A 27,005-nucleotide genomic window follows, 5' to 3' on the forward strand; every position below is an offset into this window, starting at 1 on the left:
AATGACCTGTCAGGGCCTCCTTGCAGGGAATCTGACCCTGTCACACATTGTCTGGCCTCAGTGGATTTCTGGAGGCTTGATACGAGCCTCCGTGACCCCCAAAACTCTTATATTTTGCATGCTTGAAAAAGTAGAGCCGTGTGGACAAGTTCTGCTGCCTGCTAGAGATATGCCCTGACATCTCTAGAAAAATGCGGTCATTGTCTTGTTTAATCACAGTGCCATTGTAACTTCCAAAATCAACCGTGTGACCCAGGCAAACTCAAATTACTCTGAAGGTCAAGAATGTCTTTGGGGGCTGGAGAGATGGCTTAGCAGTTAAGGTGCTTGCCTACAAAGCCTACGGACCCAGGTTTGACTCTCCAGGTCCCACGTAAGCCAGATGCACATGGTGGCACATGCATCTGGAGTTTGTTTGCAGTGGCTAGAGGCCCTGGTGCACCCATTCTCACTCTCTCTTTCTCCCTCTATTTCAAATAAAAAAATAAAAATAAAAATCAGAAAAAAAGAATGTCTTTGGGCAGTAATTTTGCTCTAACCACAGCCCACATGAAGCCTCTCATCACATCTGATTGTTGAGTCTATATACTCTCTCTGAATGAGGAGCAAGCACCCTTTTCTTCCCTCATTTCCCATGTGACTGACTTACTGGGTCAGTTGAGTGTGATGAGTCAGCACTTGGGAAATAGAGGCAAGAAGATCACCTTGAGTTCAAGGTCAGCTTCAGCTATACAGGGAAGCCAGCCTGGGCTACAAGAGACCATCTCAAACAAAACAAAGCAAAAAGGACAACAACAAAAAATATCTTGAGTCAGTTGTGATAGTCTATTTTATTTTCTTCCCTGAGGTCTCACTCTGTAGTCCCAGGCTGGCCTTGAACTTGTGGTGATCTTCCCACCTCAGCTTCCTCAGTGCTATGATTAAAGGCATGTGCCATCATGCCCAGCCGTTATGATAGTTCAATGTTCATTATCAACTTGAGTGGATTTTAGACTCTCCTAGGAGACACCCTTGGGAGCGTATGTGAAGATATCTAGAGAGGTCTAACTGAGGTGGAGAGATCTCTCCTCATCCAGTGAGCTGAGAACCCAGACTGAAGAGAAGAGCAGAAAAGCCTGATGAGCCGAAAGAAACCCTTCCTTCCTTTATTTATATATTTGTAACGTCCATGATTGTAAATATCCCATGGTAACTCCCCTCCTCCCCCACTTTCCCCTTTGAAACTCCGTTCTTCCCATCTCAATCAGTCTCTCTTTTATTTTGATGTCGTGATCTTTCCCTCCTATTATGATGGTCTTGTGTAGGTAGTGTCAGGCACTGTGAAGTCATGGATATCCAGGCCAGTTTGTGTCTGGGGGGAGCACGTTGTAAGGAGTCCTACCCTTCCTTTGGCTCTTACATTCTTTCTGCCACCTCTTCTGCAATAGACCCTGAGCCTTGAAGGGTGTGATAGAGGTATTACAGTGCTGAGCACTCCTCTGTCACTTCTTCTTGGCACCATGGTGCCTTCTGAGTCATCCCAAGGTCACTGCCATCTGAAAAGATAAGGTTCTCTAACCAAAAGTGAGAGTAACATTAATATCTGGGTATGAACATTAAGAGAAGTGCTTATTGGGCAGTTTGGTGAGCATAGTATATACATTTAACCAGACAGCAGCAGACGTTACACCCCTAGGGCTCATGACTACCCCTGTTTTAAGTTTTCAGTATCAGGGATGTATTCCCTCCCATGGACTGGGCCTCCAGTCCAATTAAGGGTGGTTGATTTTCCCCATAGAAACCCTTCCTTTCTTAAGTTGCTTTTTTTTTCTTTGAGATAGGGGCCCTCGCTTCAGCCCAGGCTGACCTGGAATTCACTCTGTAGTCAGGCTGGCCTTGAATTTACAGCGATCCTCCTACCTCTGCCTCCTGAGTGCTGGGATTAAAGGAGTGTGCCACCACAGTATATATATCTATGCATATGTATGTATATGTGTGTGTGGCATGTTCAGTTGTGTGGTCCTGTGTGTGTACAGGTATACCTGCGCCTGTGTCAGTGCATATGGAGGCCAGAGGTTGGTGTCAGGTGCCCTTCACTTTCTTTTCTTTTTTTGTTCATTTTTATTTATTTATTTATTTGAGAGTGATATATATATATATATATATCACTCTCAAATAAATAAATATATATATATTTATTTATTATTATTATTTATCTCTCTCTCTCTATATAAATATATATATATATATATATATATATATATATATATATATATGGAGAGAGAGAGAGAGAGAGAGAGAGAGAGAGGGAGAGAGAATGGGCACGCCAGGGCCTCCAGCCACTGCAAACGAAATCCAGACACATGCACACCTTGTGCATCTGGTTAACGTGGGACCTGGAGAATCAAGCCTCGAACCAGGGTCCTTAGGCTTCACAGGCAAGCGCTTAACCGCTAAGCCATCTCTCCAGCCCACCTTCTTTTCTTAAGAAGCGTCTCTCTCTGAACCCTTAGCTAGTGAGCACCAGGGCATCTCCTGTTTCCCCACTATAGTGCTGGGATTACAGGCGCATGCCACCGCTCCTAGCTTCTGTTTCTTTATTTTTATTTACTTATTTATTTTGAGGTAGGGTCTTGCTCTAGCGTGGGCAGACCTGGAGTTCACTATGTAGTTTCTGGGTGGCCTCAAGCTCATGGTGATCCTCCTGCCTCTTTCTTCCAAGAGCTGGGATTAAAGGCATACACCACCACGCCTGGCTGTTTATTCATTTATTTATTAGAAGAGAGAAAGAGAACAGGCACACCTAGGCCTCTTGCCGCAGTGCATGAACTCCAAACACATGCGCCACCTTGTATATGTGGCTTTATGTGAGTATTGAGGCAATTGAACCCAGACTGGCAGACTTCATGGAGCAAGTAGCCCCTTTAACCACTGAGCCATCTTCTCAGCCCCTACTCTGAGCTTTTACATGGGTGCTGGGGATCCAAACTCAGGTGCCATGCTTCACTTTACCCATTGAACCATCTCCTCAGCCCTTATCAGATGTTTTGTCACAACAAGGAAAGTGACTAATATAGGTGTCCTGTAGAGTAGTTCGCTTTCTGGGTTTGTTTGTTCCCTTCTTGGGTCCTTTTAACTTACTCCACTGTGCCAAAAGTGGGATCCTTTTCCCCTCCTTGGAATGTAGGGCAGAGAGGTTAGACTTGACAGGTATGTTAACATATACCACATGGAGAGTGGTGGAGAACACAGAATCTGGCTCATAATTACGGTGGCAAAGATTGAAGCACATGGTTACTAATTAGCATCTACATAAGGGCTTGACGTAAGGCACATGTGAAGAGACGTTGCCTCTGCTGGACTTCATAAGTGTTCCTACAGAGAATCAAGGTTCCTTTATCTGAAGTCAGTTGAAATACTCATTGGGTCAATTCTGATAGAATTCACTTCCCGGACTTGCTTCATGTAAATGACTTTACAAGTTGAAAGAGACTTTGTTGAAGTTGGAGACCTCTAAGTTCTGATCTGCTTCAAGTCATGGTCCCAGTGCTTTTCCTGATGTCTGCTTCCCTCCATTTCCCTCAAGAGATCACAGGGTAGAGGCTTTACCTATGTCCCCTGATATGACCTCCGCAGATAATAAACTATGGCCAACACCTTTGACAGTGTCCCTTTCTAAAGTGAAGGTAATGAAAGTTCTGAAAAATAATGGTGTACTAGTTGCCTTCCTTTTTAAAAAAAATATTTTTATTTCTATTTATTTGAGAGAGATATATAGAGAGAGACAAAGAGTGAGAGGCATATAGGGCCTTTTGCCACTGCAAACGATCTCTAGATGCATGTGCTACCTTGTGCATCTGGTTTACATGGGTCCTTGGGGAACTGAACCTGGGTCCTTAGGCTTTGCAGGCAAGTGCCTTTAACCACCGAGCCATCTCCGAAGCCCAAGAAGTTTATTTATGTGTTCTTAGGCTTTGTAGGCAAGTACCTTAACCACTAAGCTATCTCTTCATTCTATATAACCCTTGACTTTTTCTAACCCTTATGTTTTCTTTGAACACCTTTATCTGCCAGGTCAGACACTTCACGTGGAGGGTGAGGCCTTTGGTTTATCTCCAGCGTCTCCCTGCTTTCACAGGAGCTTCCCCATTGCTGGGTGCTCTTGACCTCTGAGGAAGCCACTTTGTCTTTGAGAAGAGGGAACTGGTGCTCACTAGCTAAGAGGCTAGTAACTGCTGGAATGCTCAAGAGCGACCTCATAAAGCAGACATTCCCTTTCCAGAACCTTCTCTGCAGCCTCTTGGAATCTAGGTACCAAGCAGTCCCTAAGCAGAGATTGTTGGTTGGGTGATAAAAAGCAGGGAATAAAATCCAAAAACTTGGAGAATGTCCCAGCAATATTACAGGGTCCCAGGGAAAGCGGTTTCCAGTTCACTGTTTAGCGTCGCATCGGAGGTACTATATGCAAAATTCAAGAAATTTAGGTCAGTATTCTTTTTAAATTTTTATTTTTTATTTTTCTAGGTAGGGTCTTGCACTAGCCCAGGCTGACCTGGAATTCACTATGGAGTCTCAGGGTGGCCTCAAACACATGGCGATCCTCCTACCTCTGCCTATCAAGTGCTGGGATTAAAGGCGTGCGCCACCATGCCCAGCTAAGTCAGTATTCTTTACCTCCATGGTTAGGAAGTGTGTGAAGGGCAGTTGTGGGGCAGGGCATCAGAGTTCTAGCCTTTTCCAGAGTCACTTGTCTAAATCCCCAGATAGAAGAGCACTTTGCACCAGGCTGGTTTCTCTGATGGATGAGTTTGGCAACATAGTTATTGACCTGCAAACTGAATGATTACTTTATTTATTTATTTTTTCTCAATTTTTTATTAACACTTTCCATGACTATAAAAAATACCCTATGGTAATACCCTCCCCCCGACTTTCTTCTTTGAAATTCCATTCTCCATCATATCCCTTCCCCATCTCAATCATTGTACTTACATATATACAATATCAACCTATTAAGTACCCTCCTCCCTTCCTTTCTCTTCCCTTTATATCTCCTTTTTAACTTACTGGCCTCTGCTACTGAGTTTTTTCCTTCTCATGCAGAAGCCCAGTCATCTGTAGCTAGGATCCACATATGAGGGAGAACATGTGGCACTTGGCTTTCTGGGCCTGGGTTACCTCACTTAGTATAATCCTTTCCAAATCCATCTATTTTTCTGCAAATTTCATAACTTCATTTTTCTTTAGTGCTGAGTAGGACTCCATTGTATAAGTGTGCCATATATTCATTATCCATTCATCAGTTGAGGGACATCTAGGCTGGTTCCATATCCCAGCTATTATGAATTGAGCAGCAATAAACATGGTTGAGCACGTACTTCTAAGGAAATGAATTAAATTTAAATATATATATATTTAAATACACATATATATTTATATTTATATATATATATAAATATATATATTTAAATATATATATATATATTTAAAAATTTTTTTGTTTTTATTTTTATTTATTTGAGAGTGACAGAGAGAGAAAGAGAGAGAATGGGCGCACCAGGGCCACCAGCCACTGCAAACGAACTCCAGATGCGTGCGCCCCCTTGTGCATCTGGCTAACGTGGGTCCTGGGAAACTGAGCCTCAAACTGGGGTCCTTAGGCTTCATAGGCAAGCACTTAACTGCTAAGCTACCTCTCCAGCCCTATATTTGTTTTTTTTTTTTTTCTTGGTTTTTCGAGGTAGGGTCTCACTCTGGCTCAGGCTGACCTGGAATTCACTATGTAGTCTCAGGGTGGCCTCGAACTCACGGCGATCCTCCTACCTCTGCCTCCCGAGTGCTGGGATTAAAGGCGTGCGCCACCACGCCCGGCTTATATTTGTATTTTTTTTTTTTTTTGGTTTTTCGAGGTAGGGTCTCACTCTGGTCCAGGCTGACCTGGAATTAACTCTGTAGTCTCAGGGTGGCCTTGAACTCACGGCGATCCTCCTACCTCTGCCTCCCGAGTGCTGGGATTAAAGGCGTGCGCCACCACGCCCGGCTATATTTGTATTTTTTAATGAGAGAGAGAAAGCAGGAGAGAGAAAGAGAGAGAGAGAGAAGAGAGAAGAGAGAGAGAGATACTTGGCACGCCAGAGCCTCCAGCCACTGCAATCAGACTTGACAAATGCACCATCTTGTGCACATGTGCAACCTTTTGTTGCCTTGTGTATCTGGCTTATATGAGACCTGGAAAGTAGAACATGTGTTCTTAGGCTTTGTAGGCAAGCACCTTAATGACTAAGCCATCTCTTCAGCCCTACATTCTACATATATATTTGAGATAGGGAGAGAGAGAGAGAGAGACAGACAGAGAGAGAGAGAGTGAGTGAGAGAGAGAATGGGCATTCCAGGGCCTCCAGCCACTACAAACGAACTCCAGACACATGAGTCACCTTGTGGCTTATGTGGCTCCTGGGGAATTGAACCTGGATCCTTTAGCTTTGCAGGCAAGCACCTTAACCACTAAGCCATCTCCCCAGCCCTATATATATATTTATCTTTAAGGAAATCTGTTTATTTGTTGCATATAATGGGGAAAAGTAGTAAAGTAGTATTCCATATATATATATATATATATATATATATATATATATGGAGAGAGAGAGAGAGGGAGGGGGGAGGGAATGAATGGATGTGCCAGAAGGACCTCTTGCTGCAAAAATAAAAAACCTTGAAAACAAAAAACAAAAACAAAACATACAAAAAAAAACCCTCTAGACACATGTGCTATTTTGTGCATCTGGGTACTGGGGAATGTAACCTGGGCCATGAGGTTTTGCAAGCAAGCATCTTTAACTGTTGAGCTATCTCTCCAGCCCTGAAAAGTAATATTCTTTGAGAATATTTGCAAAGCATATAGTAAAAGAGGGCTGGAGGGATGGCTTAGTGATTAAGGCATTTGCCTGCAAAGCCAAAGGACCCAGGTTTGATTCCCCAGGACCCATGTTAGCCAGATTCACAAGGGGGCGCAAGCATCTGGAATTTGTTTGCAGTGGCTGGAGGCCCTGGCGTGCCCATTCTCTCTCTCTCTCTCTCTATTTGTCAAACAAACAAACAAACAAACAAACAAACAAACAAAAATACAGGAAAAGAATGCCTTATTGGCCTCACTATTCACAGGCAGATACTATGAACATTTTCAGTGTATTTCTTCCTGAGTTTTTTCTACCTATTTTGTGCACAGAGGAGATTGTTTTGAGATGGGAACTTTCCATCATCATGTTTTGTTTTTGTGCTTTGCTTTGCATCAGATAATAAGCTTTTTTTCTAAACCATGAGAAAATGCATTGACATATTTTAGTTTGATATTTCATGCCATGATGTGCCATAGTTTACTTATCTAGTCCTTGGTGTTAGCTTTTTAAATTGTTTCCAAGTTCTCTACTATAAGTGATCCTGGGGAAAGCATGCTTAGCCATAGTCACTGCTTGCATTTTGGATTGTATTCTTCTGGGAGAGTGTGGTGGTTTGAATCTGGTGTCCCCCATAGACTCATGTGTTCTGAATGCTTGGTAATTTTTGAGGCAGAGCCTTGCTGGAGGAGGTGTGTTGTTGGGTGTGGGCTTAGGGTTGCTATAGCCAGCTCCCCTTTGCTAGAGTTCAGCTCACTCTCTTGCTGCTATTGTCCACCTGTTGTCCAGGAGGTGATGTCCAACCTTTGTTTTACTATCTTTCCCCTGCCATCATGAAGCTTCCCCTTGAGACTGTAAGATAAAATAAATCATTTCCTCCCATCAGCTGCTTTTGGTTAGGGTGCATTATCCCAGCATGGAGATGGTGACTGCAGTAGAGTCTGTGGATGAGAGGATATGAACAGTTCTGGGGCTTTCTATAAAGACTCTGGTCAGCTTCTGTGTCAGCTAATGAGAATGCCCCACTGCTCTACACTCTTGTGAGCAGGAAATACTATGTATAAGTCTTGGCTGATTTTATGGTTTTGCTATTCATGACGTGATACACCAGAGTTTTTGTTAGAAAAAATTGTTAGCAAAAGTAATGGTGGAGGGCTGGAGAGATGGCTTAGCGGTTAAGCGCTTGCCTGTGAAGCCTAAGGACCCCGGTTCGAGGCTCGGTTCCCCAGGTCCCACCTTAGCCAGATGCACAAGGGGGCGCACGCGTCTGGAGTTCGTTTGCAGAGGCTGGAAGCCCTGGCGTGCCCATTCTCTCTCTCTCCCTCTATCTGTCTTTCTCTCTGTGTCTGTCACTCTCAAATAAAAAAATTAAAAAAAAAAAAGAAAGTAATGGTGGAATTTGCACTTCCCTGACATCTGGGGAGCGATGATTTGTCATTTGCATTTCTTTCATGGATTTTCTTCTGGGTGTCAGCTTTTTACCATTGATTTGCAATCAGTGGATAATTATTTGGTTATTACTACTTTTTCCTGAGACTGAGAATAATTAATTGTTTTGGTATTGTATCCCCCAAAATCTACTGCATTGCCTGGCAGTAGTCACTCAATAAAAACTTGATGAATAATGGGCTGGGGAGATGGTTTAGAGGTTAAGGCGCTTGTTTGTGAAGCCTAAGAACTCCTGTTGGAATCTCCGGGGCCCACCTATACCCAGATATAAAAGTGCCACAAGCATGCAATGTCGCACATGTGCACAAGGGGGCATACATGTCTGGGGTTCATTCACAGCAGCTGAAATGCCCTGGTGTGCCCGTTCTCTCTCTTTGCCACTTTCTCCCTCTCTCTGCCTCTCTCTCAAAAATAATAAATACATAAATAAGTAAAAACTTGATGAATAAGCAAATAAAGATGATTCTTTCTCTAGCTTAAAAAATAGTGACCATTCAGAGGTCCAGGGAGAAGGAACTGAGTGAGATAGTGATAGCCAGCATATATATTTCAGTAGCCATTCATTGCTAGAAAAGTCTGTATGTACCCATTACCTTCTTGTCACTGGGATGAAACACCCAACCAGAAGTAGCTTATGGGAGGAAAGGGTTTATTTCAGGCTTACAGTTTTGAGGGGAAGTTTCATCATGATGTGGCAAAGCAGGAGCTGGGCATCACATCTTGTCATATCAGCTGGGCAATAGCAGCAAGAGGGAGCTAGTTCTGGTAAGGGAGACTTGGGCTGTACCATCCCAAGGTCTGCCCCAGGTGACACACCTTCTCCAGTAAGGCTCCCAAATTGCCAACAGCTGAGGATTGAGTAGGACACATTTTGTTCGAGAGAGAGAGGGAGAGGGAGAGGGAGAGGGAGAGGGAGAATTGGTGCACCAGGGCCTCAGCTACTGCCTTTGAATTCCAGACACTTGCACCGCCTGGTGGGCACATGTGGCCTTGTGCTTCCCTCACATTTGTGCACCTGGCTTACATGGGATCTGGAGAGTCAAACATGGGTCCTTAGGCTTCACAGACAAGTTCTTTAGCCACTAAGCCATCTCTCTAGCCCCAAATATTTATTCTTTAAAAAAAATTTTTTTTTGTTTATTTTATTTATTTATTTGAAGTGACAGAGAGAGAAAGAGGCAGAGAGAGAGAGAGAGAGAGAGAGAGAGAGAGAGAGAGAGAGAGAGAGTGAGAGAGAGAGAATGGGCGTGCCAGGGCCTCCAGCCACTGCAAACGAACTCCAGACGCGTGCACCCCCTTGTGCATCTGGCTAACGTGGGTCCTGGGGAATTGAGCCTCGAACCGGGGTCCTTAGGCTTCACAGGCAAGCGCTTAACCGCTAAGCCATCTCTCCAGCCCAAATATTTATTCTTAAGAGGTGTGCATTGAGTGGGACTCAGCCTCTTTTATAATAACCATACTTTTTACCTTTTTGGCAGGAGGAAAGATGAACAGTGTCGGGCCTTTGTGAAGAAAGTTATAAAGAGTCCTGTGTTTAAGATCATTATGATTAGCGCTATTTCATTGAATGCTTTTTTTATGGTCCTGTGGACCAATTATAAAATAACATATCACTTGTACACAGTTTTTGAGGTAAGTAGAAAAAATACTTTTACAGTTTTGCCTGTTTTACTTCTGAAAATATAAGATTTTGTAAGCATTTTGCGTTAAGAAGGTTTCTATAGAAAAATACTAAAAGCTGGGCGTGGTGGTAGCACACACCTGTAATCTGAGGTAGGAGGATTGCTGTGAGTTCAAGGCCAGCCTGAGACTACATAGTGAATTCCAAGTTAGCCTGGGATAGAGTGAGACCCTACTTCAAAAAAAGAGAAAATACTAACTACTTTAAAAATATCTCTAAAATCTGCGCAGATAGTGGCAGGAGTGGCAGTAATGCCATAGTTTTTAAATCTCCCTGAATTCCCTCTTAAAAACAGAACAGAGCTGGAGAAAAACAAAACAAAACAAGACAAAACAACAAGCAAACAATAGAACAGTCATTAAAGGTGCTTGCTTGGAAAGCCTGATGGCCAGGGTTTGATGCCCCAGTACCCACATAAAGCTAGATGCATAGAGTGGTGCATGTATCTGGAGTTAGTTGCAGTAGCAAGAAGCCCTGGTGTGCCCATTCCCCCTCTCTCTCTGTCTCTCTCTCTCTCTCCCACTTGTGTGCAAAGCCAAAGGACCCAGGTTCAATTCCCCAGGACCCATGTAAGCCAGCTGCACAAGGTGGCACATATGTCTCAAGTTCATTTGCAGTGGCTGGATTCCTTGGCGTACCCATTCTCTCTCTCTTTGCATTTGTCTCTCTCTCTTTTTTTGGTTTTCTGAGGTAGGGTCTCACTCTAGCCCAGGCTGACCTGGAATTCACTATGGAGTCTCAGGGTGACCTTGAACTCATGGCAATCCTCCTACCTCTTCCTCTCGAGTGCTGGGATTAAAGGCATATGCCACCACGCCCAGCTAGCATCTGTCTCTCTTAAATAAATAATTTTTTTAAAGGCATAAACTCATAGATGTTCAGAAACTTGGGGAATATTCTTCCGCGTCCTTTCTTAGCATCTGTTGAAGAATGAGTTCTACTCAACCAAGATGATGCAAGTGTCACTACTGATGCATTTGGCACTGAGAATCAGGTATATAGTTGTTTGTAGAACAGCTTCACAAGATTTCTCCTCTCCTTTCACCCCTTAAAATTTTTTTGTTTTTTTTTCAAGGTAGGGTCTCACTCTAGCCCAGGCTGATCTGGAATTCACTATGTAGTCTTAGGTGGCCTTAAACTCATGGCGATCCTCCTACCTCTGCCTCCTGAGTGCTGGGATTAAAGGCGTGTGCCACCCTGCTCAACTTTGTTTTTTTAACATATGGTCTTGCTGTAGCTCAGGCTGACATGAAATTCACTATGGAGTCTCAGGGTGGCCTTGAACTCACAGCCTCTAGCTACTGAAAATGAACTCCAGATGCATGTACCACTCTTGTACATCTGGCTTTATGTGGGTACTGGTACTGGGGAATCAAACCGGGATCCTTAGATTTTGCAGGCAATTGCCTTAACTGCTGAGCCATCTCTCTGCTTCAGGCTCTAGGTTGGAGCCTTAATGTTTATTTATTAGAGGAAGAGAGAGAGAGAGAGAGAAAGAGAATGGGCATGGCAGGGCCTCTAGTCACTGCAAATGAACTCCAGATGCATGTGCCATCTTGTATGTCTGGCTTCTGTGGGTTATGGGGGATTGAACCTGTGTCCTTAGGCTTCACAGACAAGCACCTTAACCACTAAACAATCTCTCTAGCCCTTAAAAAACTTTTTTTATTTACAACTTTCATACATGCACTTAATGTATTTTGATATTTCACTCCAGTTACATTCTTTTGTCCTCCATTCACTGAACACTGAACCCCTTTCCAATCAGTCTCTTTTATTTTATTATTGTTACTTTTGGTTTTTCGAGGTAGGGTCTCACTGTAGCCCAGGCTGACCTGGAATTCACTATGGAGTCTCAGGGAGGCCTTGAACTCCCAGCAATCCTCCTACCCCTGCCTCCCGAGTGCTGGGATTAAAGGCGTGTGCCACCACGCCCGGCCAGTCTCTTTTATTTTAATGTCACTTTTTGCCCTCCTTCATCACCCCAATATTATACAGTATGTGAGGTGAATGTGAGAACTACTACACTACGGAAACCAATCTGCTGTGCAGTTCTTGTGGAGGTAATGACAGCCACTGTGAGGTCAGGACTGCAACAGCCTCCTTGTGTGTGTGGGTCAGGGTTCCAAAGCACTCCTCCCCCTCCTTTGGCTCTTACAGTCTTTCTACCACCTCTTCTGGAATGTTCCCTGAGCCTTGGAGGGTGTGATAGAGATGTCTCATTCATGTTGGTCAGACCACTGTTATTTCTTGGGGCTTTTAGTTCTTTTTTTTTTTAAATTTAAAATATTTTATTTTTATTTACATATTTGAGGGTGGGGAAATGGGCGCCCCAGGCCTCCAGCTGCTGCAAAGGAACTCCAGACGCATGTGCCACCATGTGCATTTGGCTCACGTGGGTCCTGGGGAATTGAACCTGGGTCCTTAGGCTTCACAGGCAAATGGCTTAACCGCTGAGCCATCTCTCCAGCCCTGGGACTTTTACTTCTTGACCTCAATGGTAGTTATGGGGATGTTGGCTTTGTAATAATTTGTTAGGCTATTATTGGTTCTATGTGTTCAGTTTATTTTGTAGTAAAAAGATCAAAAATATATTTTGGTTATCTCCATTTAAGGTAATAAACACAATTTCTTCTTGGTGGTGGAAAGGTTTATCATCAAAATAATATGGGATCAGAGTCAGTGGAGGCAGAATACCCAGATTAATACTGGAATCATGCACAGTCCCCACGGTGCTTCTGCTGTGAGGATGTGGAATGCCATAGTCCTGCTCTGGAATGTAGTGTGAGCTCTGATTACCCTCCAGAGGCCATAAGGATCACCAAGCCCGTGTCTTGTAGGGATCCTGGTTTGGAGGTTGTGGGGGAATTGTGAGCCATGGAAAGGATGAAAGCTTTGAGATCATACAGTTTGGGTTCCAGTCCTATTGCCCTTACCTTTTTACTAGCTGTGAGAATGTGAGCAGCTCGGATCATCTTTCTGTGGTTCAGCTGGTAAATGAAAGTGTGTTAATACCTGCTTTACAAGGTGGGGGTGAGGCCACTGAGCCAGTCTATGAGCAAGGCTTTGAGCTGTGAATCTGGGTGACAGTGTGAGAGTTCTGTACTCCTGTAAGTGTACGGAAGTGGTCAGCGCTTTTCAGGATTCCTGGTGAAGGTCTCAGGAAAGACATAAGAAGGTCTGATGTCTTATCTCTGGATATATTTCTGTTTAAGGTTTAGGGAGACTTTATTAAATTAAGGGAAAGAAAGATAAGAAAGTACAGAGCCATGAGTTTGAGGTCACTGTGAGACTACATAGTGAATTCCAGATTCCAGGACACCCTGGAGTAGAGTGAGGCTTTTTCTCAAAAGACCAAAACCAAAACAAAAAGGATGGAGGGAAGTTTAAAAAAAAGTTTAAAAAAGCCCATTCTATGACCCAACTTAGGGTCACAGATTCTGAATGGGGGCTGAACCAACCAGCCATGGTGCCAAATTCTGGGGCTGAGCTTATTAACCAATCACCATGTGAGGATCAGATTTAAACCTGCCAGGAATCTATCTATCTACCTTTCTCTCTTTCTTTCTTTTCTTTTTGTCTTTCACTTATTTATTTATTTAACATTTTTATTGACAACTTCTATCATTACAGACAATAAACCATGATAATTCCCTTCCCTCCTCCACCCTGTGGATAGTTTTGAGGCTCTGTGTACACGGGATTTGAAGACCGAGGCCGAATGGGAAATTGCTGGAACATTGAATGTAGGCTCCAACTTACAGAATCCTTCCGCAACAACCAGGAGATGACTGCTTCAAGAAATTAAGAAATCGCTGTTCAGTCATTAGCAGGCCATTAAGCTGAAAGAAGTTTTGGTGGCTAGACATGACAAAGAATCCAGACTTCATAGAATTAGTTCAGGAAAATCAGTAAGAAAAGGATGATGGAGGTTGGGGGTAGGAGGGAGAGAAATACAATGACCTCCACAACAAATAGCCCTGGAGAAAGAAAGGGGAAAAGCTAATTTCTAGCTGCCACATTGGACTACTTAAACTGTCTAGTTTTTCAGCAATAAAATGCCTAAGATGTGCAAAGGAGCAAGCATATAACTAAAGAATTCAGAGAAGACAGTAGCAGAGTGATTACTAGAGGCTGGGAAGGCAGTCATAGAAAGGATGGAGGACACCGGTCTCTCACCTTTAATCCCAGCACTTGGGAGGCAGAGATAGGAGGATGGCCATGAGTTTGAGGTCACCGTGAGACTACACAGTGAATTCCAGATTCCAGGACAGCCTGGAGTAGAGTGAGACATTTTTTTTTCAAAAGACCAAAACCAAAACAAAAAGGATGAAGGGAAGTTAAAAGACAGGAATCAGCTGGGTGTGGTGGTGCACACCTTTAATCCTAGTACTTGGGAGGCTGAGGTAGGAGGATCTCTGTGAGTTGAAGGCAGCCTGAGACTACAAAACAAAACAAAACAAAACAAAATCATAAAGACAATAAATGAAATTTACAAAATTATGAGATGGAAATGTTATTTTTTTAACTTAATATTTTTTATTAGGTAGAAATTTGTATGGACACATCATATGTTGGTATCAACATTTCCCTCCTCCCTGTCCCCACTCTTGACAACCTCCATACATACAAACAATATATGATCAAAATCCCCTCCTATTACCCTCCTGTTTCCTCCTCCTCTGTCTCCCCTCTACCAATTATCTTCTTTCTAACTAGTCACTCTTCTATTTTGATGTCATAAGTTTTCAGCCACAGTGAGGTCATGAGTGATGTGGGAAATGTTATTTTATTATAATTTATTTGTGCATGGCCTTTTTTTGTTTATTTTTATTTATTTATTTAAGAGTGACAGACAAAGAGAGAAAGAGGCAGATAGTGAGAGATACAAAGAATGGGTGCTCCAGGGCCTCCAGCCACTGCAAACGAACTCCTGCAAATGCCCCCTTGTGCATCTGGCTAACGTGGGTCCTTAGGCTTCACAGGCAAGCGCTTAACCGCTAAGCCATCTCTCCAGCCCCAACACTAGGGCCTTTTGCTGTTACAAATAAACACCAGAAAATTGGGCTACTTTTGGGTACAACTTATGTGGGTGGTTTGGGAACTGAACCCAGCCCAGCAGAATTTATCAACAAATGCCTAATTGCTGAACCATCTTCCCAGCTACTAGGAATGTTACTTTTATTTGATCACAGTATGTTGTATACATTATTGAATTGTCATGATGTAGCCCATCAATACATACAATTATGTGTTACAAAGAAAAATAGGTGCTGCAGAGCTGGCTTAACAGTTAAGGCCCTTATCTGCAAAGCCTAACGACCTGGGTTCAATTCCTCAGTACCCACATAAAGCCAGATGCAGTGGTGCATACGTCTGGAGTTTGTTTGCAATGCCCATTCTCTCTCTGTGTCTCTCTTCTTTCTATTTCTCTCTGCTTGCAAATAAGTACTTAAAAATATTATTTTTTTTTTTATTTATTTATTTGAGAGCGACAGACACAGAGAGAAAGACAGATAGAGGGAGAGAGAGAGAATGGGCACGCCAGGGCTTCCAGCCTCTGCAAACGAACTCCAGACGCGTGCTCCCCCTTGTGCATCTGGCTAACGTGGGACCTGGGGAACCGAGCCTCGAACCGGGGTCCTTAGGCTTCACAGGCAAGCACTTAACCGCTAAGCCATCTCTCCAGCCCAAAAATATTTTTTTTTAAAAAAGAAGAAAAATGGGCTGGGTGTGGTGGCACATGCCTTTGATCCCAGCACTTGGGAGGCAGAGGTAGGAGGATCACTGTGAGTTTGAGGCCAGCCTGAGTCTACATAGTGAATTCTAGATGAGCCTGGGCTAGAGTGAGACCCTACCTCGAGAGAGAGAGAGAGAGAGAGATAGAGAGAGAGAAAAGAAAAAAGAAAAATAGGAGGCTAGGGAGATGGCTCAATGGTTAAAGATATTTGCTTGCAAAGCTTGCTAGCCTGAGTTTACTTTACTAGCACCCATGTAAAGCTGGATGCAATGTGACACATGCACATGTGATCCCAAAGTGTCTACAATGAATGTAATTACACATATAAATGGACTCAAGGACAAAAATCACATGATCATCTCAATAGATGCAAAAAGGACTTTTGACAAAGTACAACATCCCTTCATGATAAAAGTCTTGAGGAAGCTGGGAATAGAAGGAACATGCCTCAACATAAAAAAGGCTGTATCTAACAATCCTGTAACCACATTATGCTAAATGAGGACAATCTCAAAGTATTTCCAGTAAAATCAGGAACAAGGCAAGGATGCTCACTTTCTCCATTCCTATCCAATATGTACTGGAAGTCTTAACTAGGGCAATAGGACAGGAGAAGGACATAAAGGGATACAGAGCCGGGCGTGGGGGCGCACACCCTTAGTCCCAGCACTCGGGAGGCAGAGGTAGGAGGATCGCCATGAGTTCGAGGCCACCCTGAGACTCCATAGTGAATTCCAGGTCAACCTGGGTGACAGTGACACCCTACCTCGAAAAAACCCAACGAAATAAAGTAAATAAAATCAAACAAAACAAAATAAAACCAGCATCATACACAGACACAGACAAGTACAGCAAATGGGACAGAGCAGAGAAGGTCCAGGTATATAAACCATGTAGCTATAGCGATCTGATTTTTGACAAAAATACTCACAGTAGAAAAGACAGCCTCTTAAAAACAAGGTGCTGGGGAACCTGGATCTCTATAAGTGGGAGAATGAAGCTTGATCCCTATCTATCTCCATGTACAAGAATCAATGTCAAACAGATCAAAGACCTTAACATCAGAACTGAAAGTAAAACTGCTGGAGGAAAAAGCAAGGAAACATGTCAGGATGTAGTCATAGGTAAGGATTTCCTCAATGAGACCCAGTCACTCAAGAAATAAGGCTAGGGGCAGAAAGGTTTAACAGTAGGAGACAGCAAAAAGAAAAGTAGAAATCCTGAATCATGTTGGGACTTAAACAAGGAGCATTATGGATAAGTAGATATTTTAAAAATCTGATAATTTCATGCCAGCATATTTGAAAAACTAGCTGAAACAGACAATTTTTTTCTAGAAAAAATTTAGCTAACTGACTCTCAATAAGAAAGTGAGAAGTTTCAGCCAGGGGCGGTGGTGCACGCCTTTAATCCCAGCACTCGGGAGGCAGAGACAGGAGGATCGCTGTGAGTTAAAAGCTACCTTGAGACTATGTAGTGAATTCCAGGTCAGCCCGGGCTAGGGTGAGACCCTACCTCAAAAAACAAAAACCACCACCACCACCACCACCACCACCAACAACAACAACAACAAAGTGGGAAGCTTCAAATGCTGTCTGTCCATCCATACATAGCCTTATGGCTGTGAAGCGTTGACTCAAGAGCTTAAATTTCTATCCCCTTCTCTGGAAAACAGACTAACCTGGGCCAAAAGTTTTACAAGCATGGAAGTTACACTTTTATTTTATTTTATTAAACATATTTTTAATTGATAATTTCCATTATCATAGACAATAAACCTTGATAATTCTCTCCCCCTCACTTTCCCTTTTGCAACTCCACTCCCCATCTTATCACCTCTAACCTCTCAATTAGTCTCTCTTTTATTTTGATGTCATCATCTTTTCCTCCTATTGTCAGAGTCTTATGGGAAGTTAAAACTTTATTTTTTTAGTTTTTTATTTTGGAGGTAGGGTCTCAATCTAGCTCAGGCTGACCTGGAATTCACTATGTAGTCTCAGGGTGGCCTCGAACTCACAGTGATCCTCCTACCTCTGCCTCCTGAGTGCTGGGATTAAAGGCATGCACCACCATGCCTGGCTTTATTTTATTTTTAAAATTTTATTTATTTATTTATTTGAGAGAGTGAAAGAGACAGAGAGAGAGAGAGAGAGAGAGAGAGAGAGAGAGAGAGAGAGAGAGAACAGGTGAGCCTGGGCCTCCAGCCACTGTAAGCAAACTCCAGATGCACGCACCCCTTTGTGCATCTGGCTTATATGGGTACTGGGTCTTTAGGCTTCACAGGCAAGTGCCTTAATTGCTAAGCCCCGAAGTTACAATTTTAAACACGGGAGACTATTCCAGCGTTTATATGCATGAGTATTCCTGCCCCACCCATTGGCATGTGTTGTAGTTACTTTCTCAATGCTGGGACAAAACACCCAACCAGAACCAGCTTGTGGGAGGAAAGGGTTGATTTCAGGCTTATGGATCCCAGAGGGAGCTGCGTCGTGGTGAAAGAAGCTGGCTGACTTCATCACACATCCACGGCAGGGAAAAGCCAGCACCAGCAGGCAGGAGCTGACTCTGAACACACAAGGCTGGACTCAACCCCGAGGCTCTCTCCTGGTACCACGCTTCCTCCAGCAGGCCTCCACCTCCCAAGGATTTCCCTGAGGAGTAGATCTAAATCACAAACACCTCAGGCTATGAGGACACTGCCTTCAAACCACCGCAGCAAGCCGACTTGTAAACCTTCTCCAACCTTCATGCCAAAGTAGACGAGGAGAGTGTGAAAAAGGAAAATTGTACTCCAGTGTTATGAACTGCATTGCGTAAACCCCAGGGTATTAGGAAACAGTGAAGTTAAGTGTGACGGAGGTCAGAGACCATTGTCAAGCTAGACTTTTCCAAAAATGCGCCTCTCCACCTCATCATGCTCACCTCAAAGACCCATGTTGACTGGGTTGCTGCTTCGGATCCTTAGGGTTTCTTGGTTCCTCCTCTGTCCCTCAGCACTTTCCCTGAATCCATCCTCTCTTCTCTCCCACACCTCTTGCCTGGCTGACTGTCACCTCCTTGCCTCACCTCCCAGTTCATTCATTCATCTGTTTATTTGCCCGTGTCAGTGTGTGTGTGTATGGGTGCTCCAGGGTCTCTTGTCACTGCAAACAAACTCCAAACACATGCACTACTTTTGTGTCTGTCTTTATGTGGGTTCTGGGGAATTGAACCAGGGCCGGCAACCTTTGCAAACATGTTCCCCCAACCACTGAGCTATTTCTGCAGCCCCCCAGTTTCTCTTCTTGCCAGCTCCTCCACAAAGTCCTCCACTGAGCTGCAGCTGAGATCTGTTAAAAATATGCATCACTTATCTCTCCTGTGCTCAAAATTCCTCAATTCCTTTTCAGATCTCTAAAGTCTGCCTTTGATTACTTCAGTGTTCTCTTCTTTTTAAATTTTTTTTTTAAATTTGTATTTATTTATTTGAGAGCGACAGACACAGAGAGAAAGACTGATAGAGGGAGAGAGAGAGAGAATGGGCGTGCCAGGGCTTCCAGCCTCTGCAAACGAACTCCAGACACGTGCGCCCCCTTGTGCATCTGGCTAATGTGGGACCTGGGGAACCGAGCCTCAAACCGGGGTCCTTAGGCTTCACAGGCAAGCGCTTAACCGCTAAGCCATCTCTCCAGCCCTTCTTTTTAAATTTTTAAAATGATTTATTTTTATTTCTTTATTAGAGACAGAGAGAAGGAGAAAGACAAAGGGAGGGAGAGAGAGAGAGAGAAAGAGCAAGAAATGAGCATACCAGGGCCTATAGTCACTGCAATTGAACTCCAGACACATGTGCCAACTTGTGCATCTGGCTTCTATGGGACCTGGAGAATTGAACCGGGGTCTTTAGGCTTCGCAGGCATGTGTCTTAACTGCTAAGCCATCTCTCCAGCCCTTCTCTTCTTTTCTAAGAAGAATATATATATATTATATATATATATATTATATATATATTCTCATATATTCATATATATATATATATTCATATATATATGAATATATATATATATATTCACTGTAAAGGAACTCCAGACATATATGCCACCTTGGTGCATCTGGCTTATGTGGGTCCTGGGGAATTAAACCAGGGTCCTTTGGCTTTTCATGCAAGTGCCTTAACTGCTAAGCCATCCCTCTAGCCCTATCTTCCCCCCTTTATGTAGCCGGGAGGCTTCTGGTACTTCTGAAAAAAACCTCCTTTCCCCTTAGGGCTCTTTATTTTTTCTAGTTGGGGTGTACACCAGCCCAGGTTGACCTAGACCTCAACTGCAGCCCCAGGTTCTCTCAAACTCTGGCTGTCCTCCCTCACTGCTCTAGGCGTGCCCTGGGCCCCCACGCATACATCAGAGCCCTTTGGGATATTGAAGTCTCTGTGCCTTGACTTCCTTGACATGCCCTTCAATTTAAAAACACCCTTATTTTTTGCATTTGTGGAGGGTGGGGCATGCAAGGACCATGCTGGCTTATGTAAGTGGCTTGGGAATTCAACCTGGACCAGCAAGCTTTGCAAACGAGCACCTTTAAGTGCCAAATCCCTCCTTTAATAATAATAATAAATTATTATTTTGGTTTTTCTAGGTGGGGTCTCACTCTAGTCCAGGCTGACTTAGAATTCACTATGTAGTCCCACACTGGCCTTAAACTCAGCAATCCTCCTACCTCTGCTTGCAGAGTGCTGGGATTAAAGGCTTGTGCCACCACACCAGGCTGCCTCCAATTAATTTTTTTTTTAATTTTTTATTTATTTATTTGAGAGCGACAGACACAGAGAGAAAGACAGATAGAGGGAGAGATAGAGAATGGGCGCGCCAGGGCTTCCAGCCTCTGCAAACGAACTCCAGACACGTGCGCCCCCTTGTGCATCTGGCTAACGTGGGACCTGGGGAACCGAGCCTCGAACCGGGGTCCTTAGGCTTCACAGGCAAGCGCTTAACCGCTAAGCCATCTCTCCAGCCCCAGTTAATTTTTTTGTTTTGTTTTGTTTTTGCTTTCCGAGGTAGCATCTCACTCTAACTCAGGCTGACCTGGAATTTACTATGAGTCTCAGGGTGGCCTCGAACTCATGGCGATCCTCCTGCCTCTGTCTCCCAAGTGCTGGGATTAAAGGTGTGCACCACCGTGCCTGGCCAATTAATTTTTTTAAATTAAATATTATTTATTTATTTAAGAGAGAAAGAGATAGATGAGGGGGTGGGAGAGAATGGTTGTGCCAGGGCCTCTAGCCACTGCAAATGAACTCCAGATGCATCTTGTGCATCTGGCTTACGTGGGTATGGGGATTAGACCCTGGGTCCTTAGACTTTGCTGGCAAGCTCCTTAACCACTCAACCATCTCTCCTTTTTTCAAAGGCTTCTTTTTTAAATTTTTATTTATTTGCAAAGAGAGAGAGAGAGAGAGAGAGAGAGAGAGAGAGAGAGAGAATGGGTGTGCCAGGGCCTCTAACCATTGCAAACAAACTCCAGATTCATGCGCTACTTTGTGTATCTGGCTTCACGTGGGTACTAAGGAATCAAACCTGGGTTGTTAGACTTTGTAGGCAAGTGCCCTAACCACTGAGAAATCTCTCCAGCCTACGCCCTCCCTCCAATTTTTATTTGGGCTCTAGTCCTGGTTTAGATCATCTTTCAAATTTTTAGCTATTTGCAAGCAAAGAAGAAGTGAGCGTGGGTGTGCCAGGACCTCTTATCACTGCAAACGAACTCCAGATACATGTGCCATTTTGAGTGCCTGGCTTTACATGGGTGCTGAGGAACTGAACCAAGGTGGGTAAGCTCTGAAAGCAAGTGCCTGCAACCACGGAGCCATCTCCCAGCCTGAGACCACCTTCAGGAAAACAGCTGCGTCGGCTCCTGTCCCAACACAATAGTCTGACTCTTTGGTGGTTTATTTTCTTTCCTACCTGATGGATTCTGTGTATTTGTTCAGACATGTTTTTCTCTGGCTTCCTTGCAAGACTGTAAGCTTCTTAGGACAGTTTCTATCTTCTTCTTTTTTTTTTTCTTTCAAAGTTTCTGTCTTTTTAATTATTCATTTCCAAGTGCACGAAACAGTGCTTGCTTGACAATGAATCAAAGATTTTTCTGTCATGAGTGAATGAATAATGAGCGCATTCTGGATGAGGGGAAAGTGAATTTAAGTGATAAGTCTTAAATGTCTCAGAAGGGACTTGTTGGCAACAATGAAGCCATTGGGTTTTGTAGATGGGTGAGAAGAATTCGAAGTAGATTGGTTCTTACAGTATAAGTGTGGGGGAAAAAGAGGAGAAAGGGGCTGGGGAGATGGCCCAGTGGATAAGGCTCTTGCTTGCAAAGCCTGCTGGTCCAGTTTGATTTCTCAGTACCCAGGTAAATCCAGGCATATGTGCTTAAAGTTTGTTTCCAGTGGCAAGAAGCCCTGATGTACCCATTCTAGCTCTTTCTCTCTCTCAAATAAATAAAAATGTGTAAAAAAAGGAGAATGCTCAAAGACAGATGACTTTAATTAATTGATGTTTAAGTATATCTGATTAAGCCAATGGATTAAATATAACTAGATATTTTCATTTAAAAATATTTTAGGGCTGGGGAGATGGCTTAGCGGTTATGTGCTTGCCTGTGAAGCCTAAGGACCCCGGTTCGAGGCTCGATTCCCCAGGACCCACGTTAGTCAGATGCACAAGGGGGCGCACGTGTCTGGAGTTCGTTTGCAGTGACTGGAGGCCCTGGTGCGCCTGTTCTCTCTCTCTCTCTGCCTCTTTCTCTCTCTGTCACTCTCAAATAAATAAATAAAAATAAACAAAAAAATTTAAAAATATTTTAATTTATTTATTTGAAAGAGAAAGAGGGAGAGAGAGTGAGAGGCGTGGGGGAGAGAATGTGCATGCCAGGGCCTCTAGCCACTGCAAATGAACTCCACATACGTGAGCCACCTTGGGCATCTGGCTTATGTGGGGCCTGGGGAATGGAACCTAGGTCTTTAGACTTCACAGGCAGGTGCCTTAACTACTAAGCCATCTCTCTAGCCCAGATATTTTCATACTTTTTTTTTTTTTTTTGGCTTTTTGAGGTAGGGTTTCGCTTTTGCCCAGGCTGACCTGGAATTCACTATGGAGTCTCAGGGTGGTCTCGAACTCAAGACAATTCTCCAAGCTCTGCTTCCCGAGTGCTGGGATTAAAGGCGTGCACCACCACGCCCGATTCATATTTCTTAATGGTCATGTATTCAGAATGGCCGGAGAACACTTGGAACCTTCTCTTAGAAAATATTTATAGTTAGGTGGCCTGACATGTTGAATACTGGCTGGGTCCTGGATTTGTTAGTCAGTCAGTCAGTCAGTCGGCTGTCAGTTATTCCTGAGCATCTGCAGTCAAGCCTAACCCCAGGCTTAGATGGGCCACAGAAAGGGAAGAGAGTCAGGCATACTCACTCTCACGTGCTCTTGAGCGCTCGGATGGCTCCTTCTCCACACGAGATTGGGAGGCCCTGGGAGGAGAAGGGCCAGGACTAGAGAGCTCTGCATTGAGTTTGACCTCTCTAAACCTTACCACCCTGCAGATCTCAGAGGTCCTTTTTGTCGCTATCTATGCCTCCGAGTTCCTCATGAAGGTCTACGTGGACCCCACTGAGTACTGGAAGAATGGCTATAATGTGCTGGATGTGGTCATCATCATCATTATTGTGATCCCCTATGTCCTCCGAAAGGTCAAGGGCAAGCACTACAGAAGCCTCAACATCGCTGATGGCATACAGTCTCTGAGGATCCTTAAGCTTGTCTCTTATAGCCGAGGCATCAGGGTGAGTGTTTCAGGGTGACATACTGCTACCCCTTTCAGAAATAATGATTTGACTCACCTTCCTTTCAATGAGTCCTCCCAAAAATTGGCAGGCTGATCTTTTCCAGTATTTTCTCAGTTTGAAGACAGTGGTAATTGGGGCTGGAGAGATGGCTCAGGAGTTCAAGGCGCTTGTTTGTAAAGCCCGATGGAGTCGGTCTGATTCCCCAGTACCCACGTAAAGCCAGACACCTAAGGTGGCCAATGTGTCTGGAGTTCGTTTGCTGTGGCGAGAGGCCCTGGCACACTAATAAGTTTTCTCTCTCTGTCTTGCAAATAAAAAGATAAGTCAAGTAATCAATAAATTAAGGGGCTGGAGAGATGGCTTGGCAGTTAAAGCACATGCCTGCAAAGCCTAAGGACCCAGGTTCAATTCTTCAGGTCCCACATAAGCCAGATACACATGGTGGCACATGCATCTGGAGTTCATTTGCAGTGTCTAGAGGCCCTGGTGCGCCCATTCTCTCTCTCTCTTGATCTCTAATAAATAAATAAAAATAAATCTTAAAAAAATTAATTAAAACAGTGGTAAGAAAGGTATTAGGTCTATTTTACAGATAATAAATTGAGGTCAAGGTCACTCAGCTGTTCAATGCCAGGGCTGAGGTGTAAAAGGCATATCTGACTCTAGAGGCCATTGAAGTTTTTCTTCCTTCCCATGTTACAGTGGCTGTCTTTCCTTTCATGTGGTGCAGACCCTGTGAGCTGTGTGCCCAGGACTTGGCAGTGTTTGGCCGGCTTTGACCTAGTGACCTGGTCTGTCACATTTGATGGGAATACTCTCCTCATTTTGTTGAGGCCTAAAAGTGCTGCTCCCACCATGTCCCCGAGTTGTTGAGGTCATTGAATGACCAGGTTTTCCTTGGCTCAGAATATTCCTGAACAAGTTACAGTGCTGAAATCCTTACCATCAGCCAGGCCCACAGGCATGTATCCTACACACAGTGTGTTTGCCCTGGCATCTGCTCTCCAGGAAGGGGCTGGTCTGGGCCTATTTGTCCAGTCAGGGTGTGTCATATATCCTGTTGAGATTGCCCCTTACCTAGGTCCTGAATATGCGAGAGCACCCCTTGGCACACACTCACAGCGACTCGTTCCTTGCACTCTTGTAATCATGTGCCTGCGTGTGCACACATGACCAGCCCTCCCTCTTCTTCCCTTACTGGCCAGGCTTCTGTATAAAGGCACCCCACTTCCGGTCCCATTTCCCACTGGCCACCTCCCTTGGCATCCTCTCTTCTTCTGCATTTGGCTTTTCTTGGTCTGGCCCAGAGCTCTGTGTTCTCAGGGTTGTGTCTTGTATTCTCTCTCCCCTCTATATATTCTCTCTGGGTAATCTTTTCTACTTTCTAGGACTCTACCTGCCCCAGACCTCTCTCTGTGACCTTCAGACTCAATTGTCCTTTGGACATTGTGATAGCTTGAATGCATGTCTCCCATAGACTCATATTTTAGTAAAGCTTGTAACTTGGGTCTCCAGCCCCACCGACTGGAGAAGGTGTCACTGGAGGTGGATCCTGGGGTCCAGCCCTAAGGTATGTTTGAGAGTGGATCTGATCTCTTGCCCAAAGGTATGCAGAACAGACTGACTTCTGGAGAGGGGGTGGTCCCTGCTATTTTGCTATGGGTATTTATGCTTCTGCTTTTTGATGTGTGTTTGCTAGTGCTGGTGTTTTGCTGGTTGTAATTTTTCTCTCTGCTTGGATCTGTGAAAAGGAGCCAGCTTCGTCTGCTGTCTACGGAACTTCTCCTGTAAGCTTGAAATAAATCTCATTCCCTCCCCCCCACCCCAGAAATTGCGTCTGGAAGTTCATCCCACCAACGTGAAGCTATCTACAACAGACATCTCATATGTTTCTTAGACACATGTCTAAACTACAAGCTCATCATGTGAGCTCCACTCACCCCAGCTCCAAATCCCTGAACCCTGGCTCCCTCTATAGAGGTGTGTCTTCTGGTGAAGTGTGCATCACAACCCCATTCATTCAGTTGACAAGTCATAGATCTCAGTGTCATCTTTGACTTTTCTCCCTCAAAAATCTTGCTGCATGGTCTCCTGAGTTGTTACTGATTTATCTAAATTTTTTTTTGGGGGGGGGGGAGGGAGGGTTCAAGGAAGAGTCTCACTCTAGCCCAGGCTGACCTGGAATTCACTACCTAGTCACAGGGTGGCCTCAAACTCATGGCGATCCTCCTACCTCTACCTCCTGAGTGCTGGGATTAAAAGTGTGCACCACCACGCCTGGATTAGATTTGTCTAAATCTTTAAAATATATATATATTTGAGAGAGAGAATGGGTGCACCAGGGCCTGCAAATGAACTCCATGCACATGTACCACCATATGCATCTGGCTAGCATGGATCTTGGAGAATCAAACCTGGGTCCTTTGGCTTTGCAGGCAAGCACCTTAACCACTAAGCCATCTCTCTAGCCCTACATAAAAAAAAAAAATCCCTGCCACTACCCTTTTGCCAGGATTCTTGCAATGATGTCCCATACTCAGAGCCCAGAGCAGAAATGCTTCAGCATCGGGGGGAGTGGTCTGCACACCAAATCCTGACACTTTTTACTTCAAAGCCCTTATTTGAGAGCTAGGGGCAGACCCTGCACTGCCATTGGAGGCTGTGTTGGTAGGATCAAGAGTAAGGAAGAATGACAGGAAAGAAGCCTGGGGTCTCTGGGACCTAGCATCAAGTGGTAGGCACCTTGGGGTGAGGAGATGATCACCCAGTGTGAAGTGTAGCCCCATTTGTACAGGGGTTGGGCACCAAAGAAGTATGGGCCTGGAGTGGTTCAAGTCTCACTACGGGAAGACCAAGGATGAAAAGACCTGGCAGATGGCACGTCATCCGCAACAATGCTCAAGGCCTCCAGGATGGGTCAGCATGGTGAGCTTGGAGGCAGAGATTTGAAGACATCAAGGGAAGTTGGAGAGATGGCTCAGGGGTTAAAGGCACTTGCTTGCAAAGCCTGTCAGACTGAGTTCAATCCCCCAGGACCCACGTAAAGCCAGATACACAAGGTGACATGAGCACCTGGAGTTTGTTTGCAGCAGCAAGAGGCCCTGGTGTGCCCATTCCTCCCGCCTTGCAAATAAATAAAATTAAAAAACAAAAAGAAAGAAAAGAAAGACATCAGGAAAGTGGGTAGCTGTGCCAAGAAACAGAGTCTTTGTCTCAGAGGCGGGAGCTTCAAGGGTAAGGCAAGGGGTGATCCCTAAACTTGTGGGCACCCTCCATGCAGAGAGGTGCTAGGAGTGAGGATTTTCAGATGAGGCCCATGGGATGTGGGGGAGGGGGCAGACACTTGCGGGGGTCATTTTCTGTATCTTTCCAAAGTGCATGCTGATGAAACCTGGATGGATCTTGCTGGAAGAACATGACCATGGCAGGGCTGGGAGGATCGCTCAGTGCTTA

The 27,005-nt window shown here is 44.3% G+C and overlaps 1 protein-coding gene across 1 annotated transcript in view; it reads left to right on the plus strand.

Moving 5' to 3' along the window:
* The first annotated feature begins 4,365 nt into the window (after positions 1-4,365).
* The window catches only part of Catsper3 (cation channel sperm associated 3), a 29,480-nt gene continuing 6,840 nt past the window's right edge, over positions 4,366-27,005 (plus strand). The window contains exons 1-3 of the mRNA XM_045152179.1: positions 4,366-4,463; positions 9,800-9,953; positions 23,310-23,549. Of these exons, the coding sequence (XP_045008114.1) occupies positions 4,366-4,463; positions 9,800-9,953; positions 23,310-23,549 (492 nt within the window). The remainder of the gene's footprint in view (positions 4,464-9,799; positions 9,954-23,309; positions 23,550-27,005) is intronic.

Source organism: Jaculus jaculus, chromosome 6 (assembly GCF_020740685.1).
Source record: "Jaculus jaculus isolate mJacJac1 chromosome 6, mJacJac1.mat.Y.cur, whole genome shotgun sequence".
NCBI classification, from domain to species: domain Eukaryota; kingdom Metazoa; phylum Chordata; class Mammalia; order Rodentia; family Dipodidae; genus Jaculus; species Jaculus jaculus.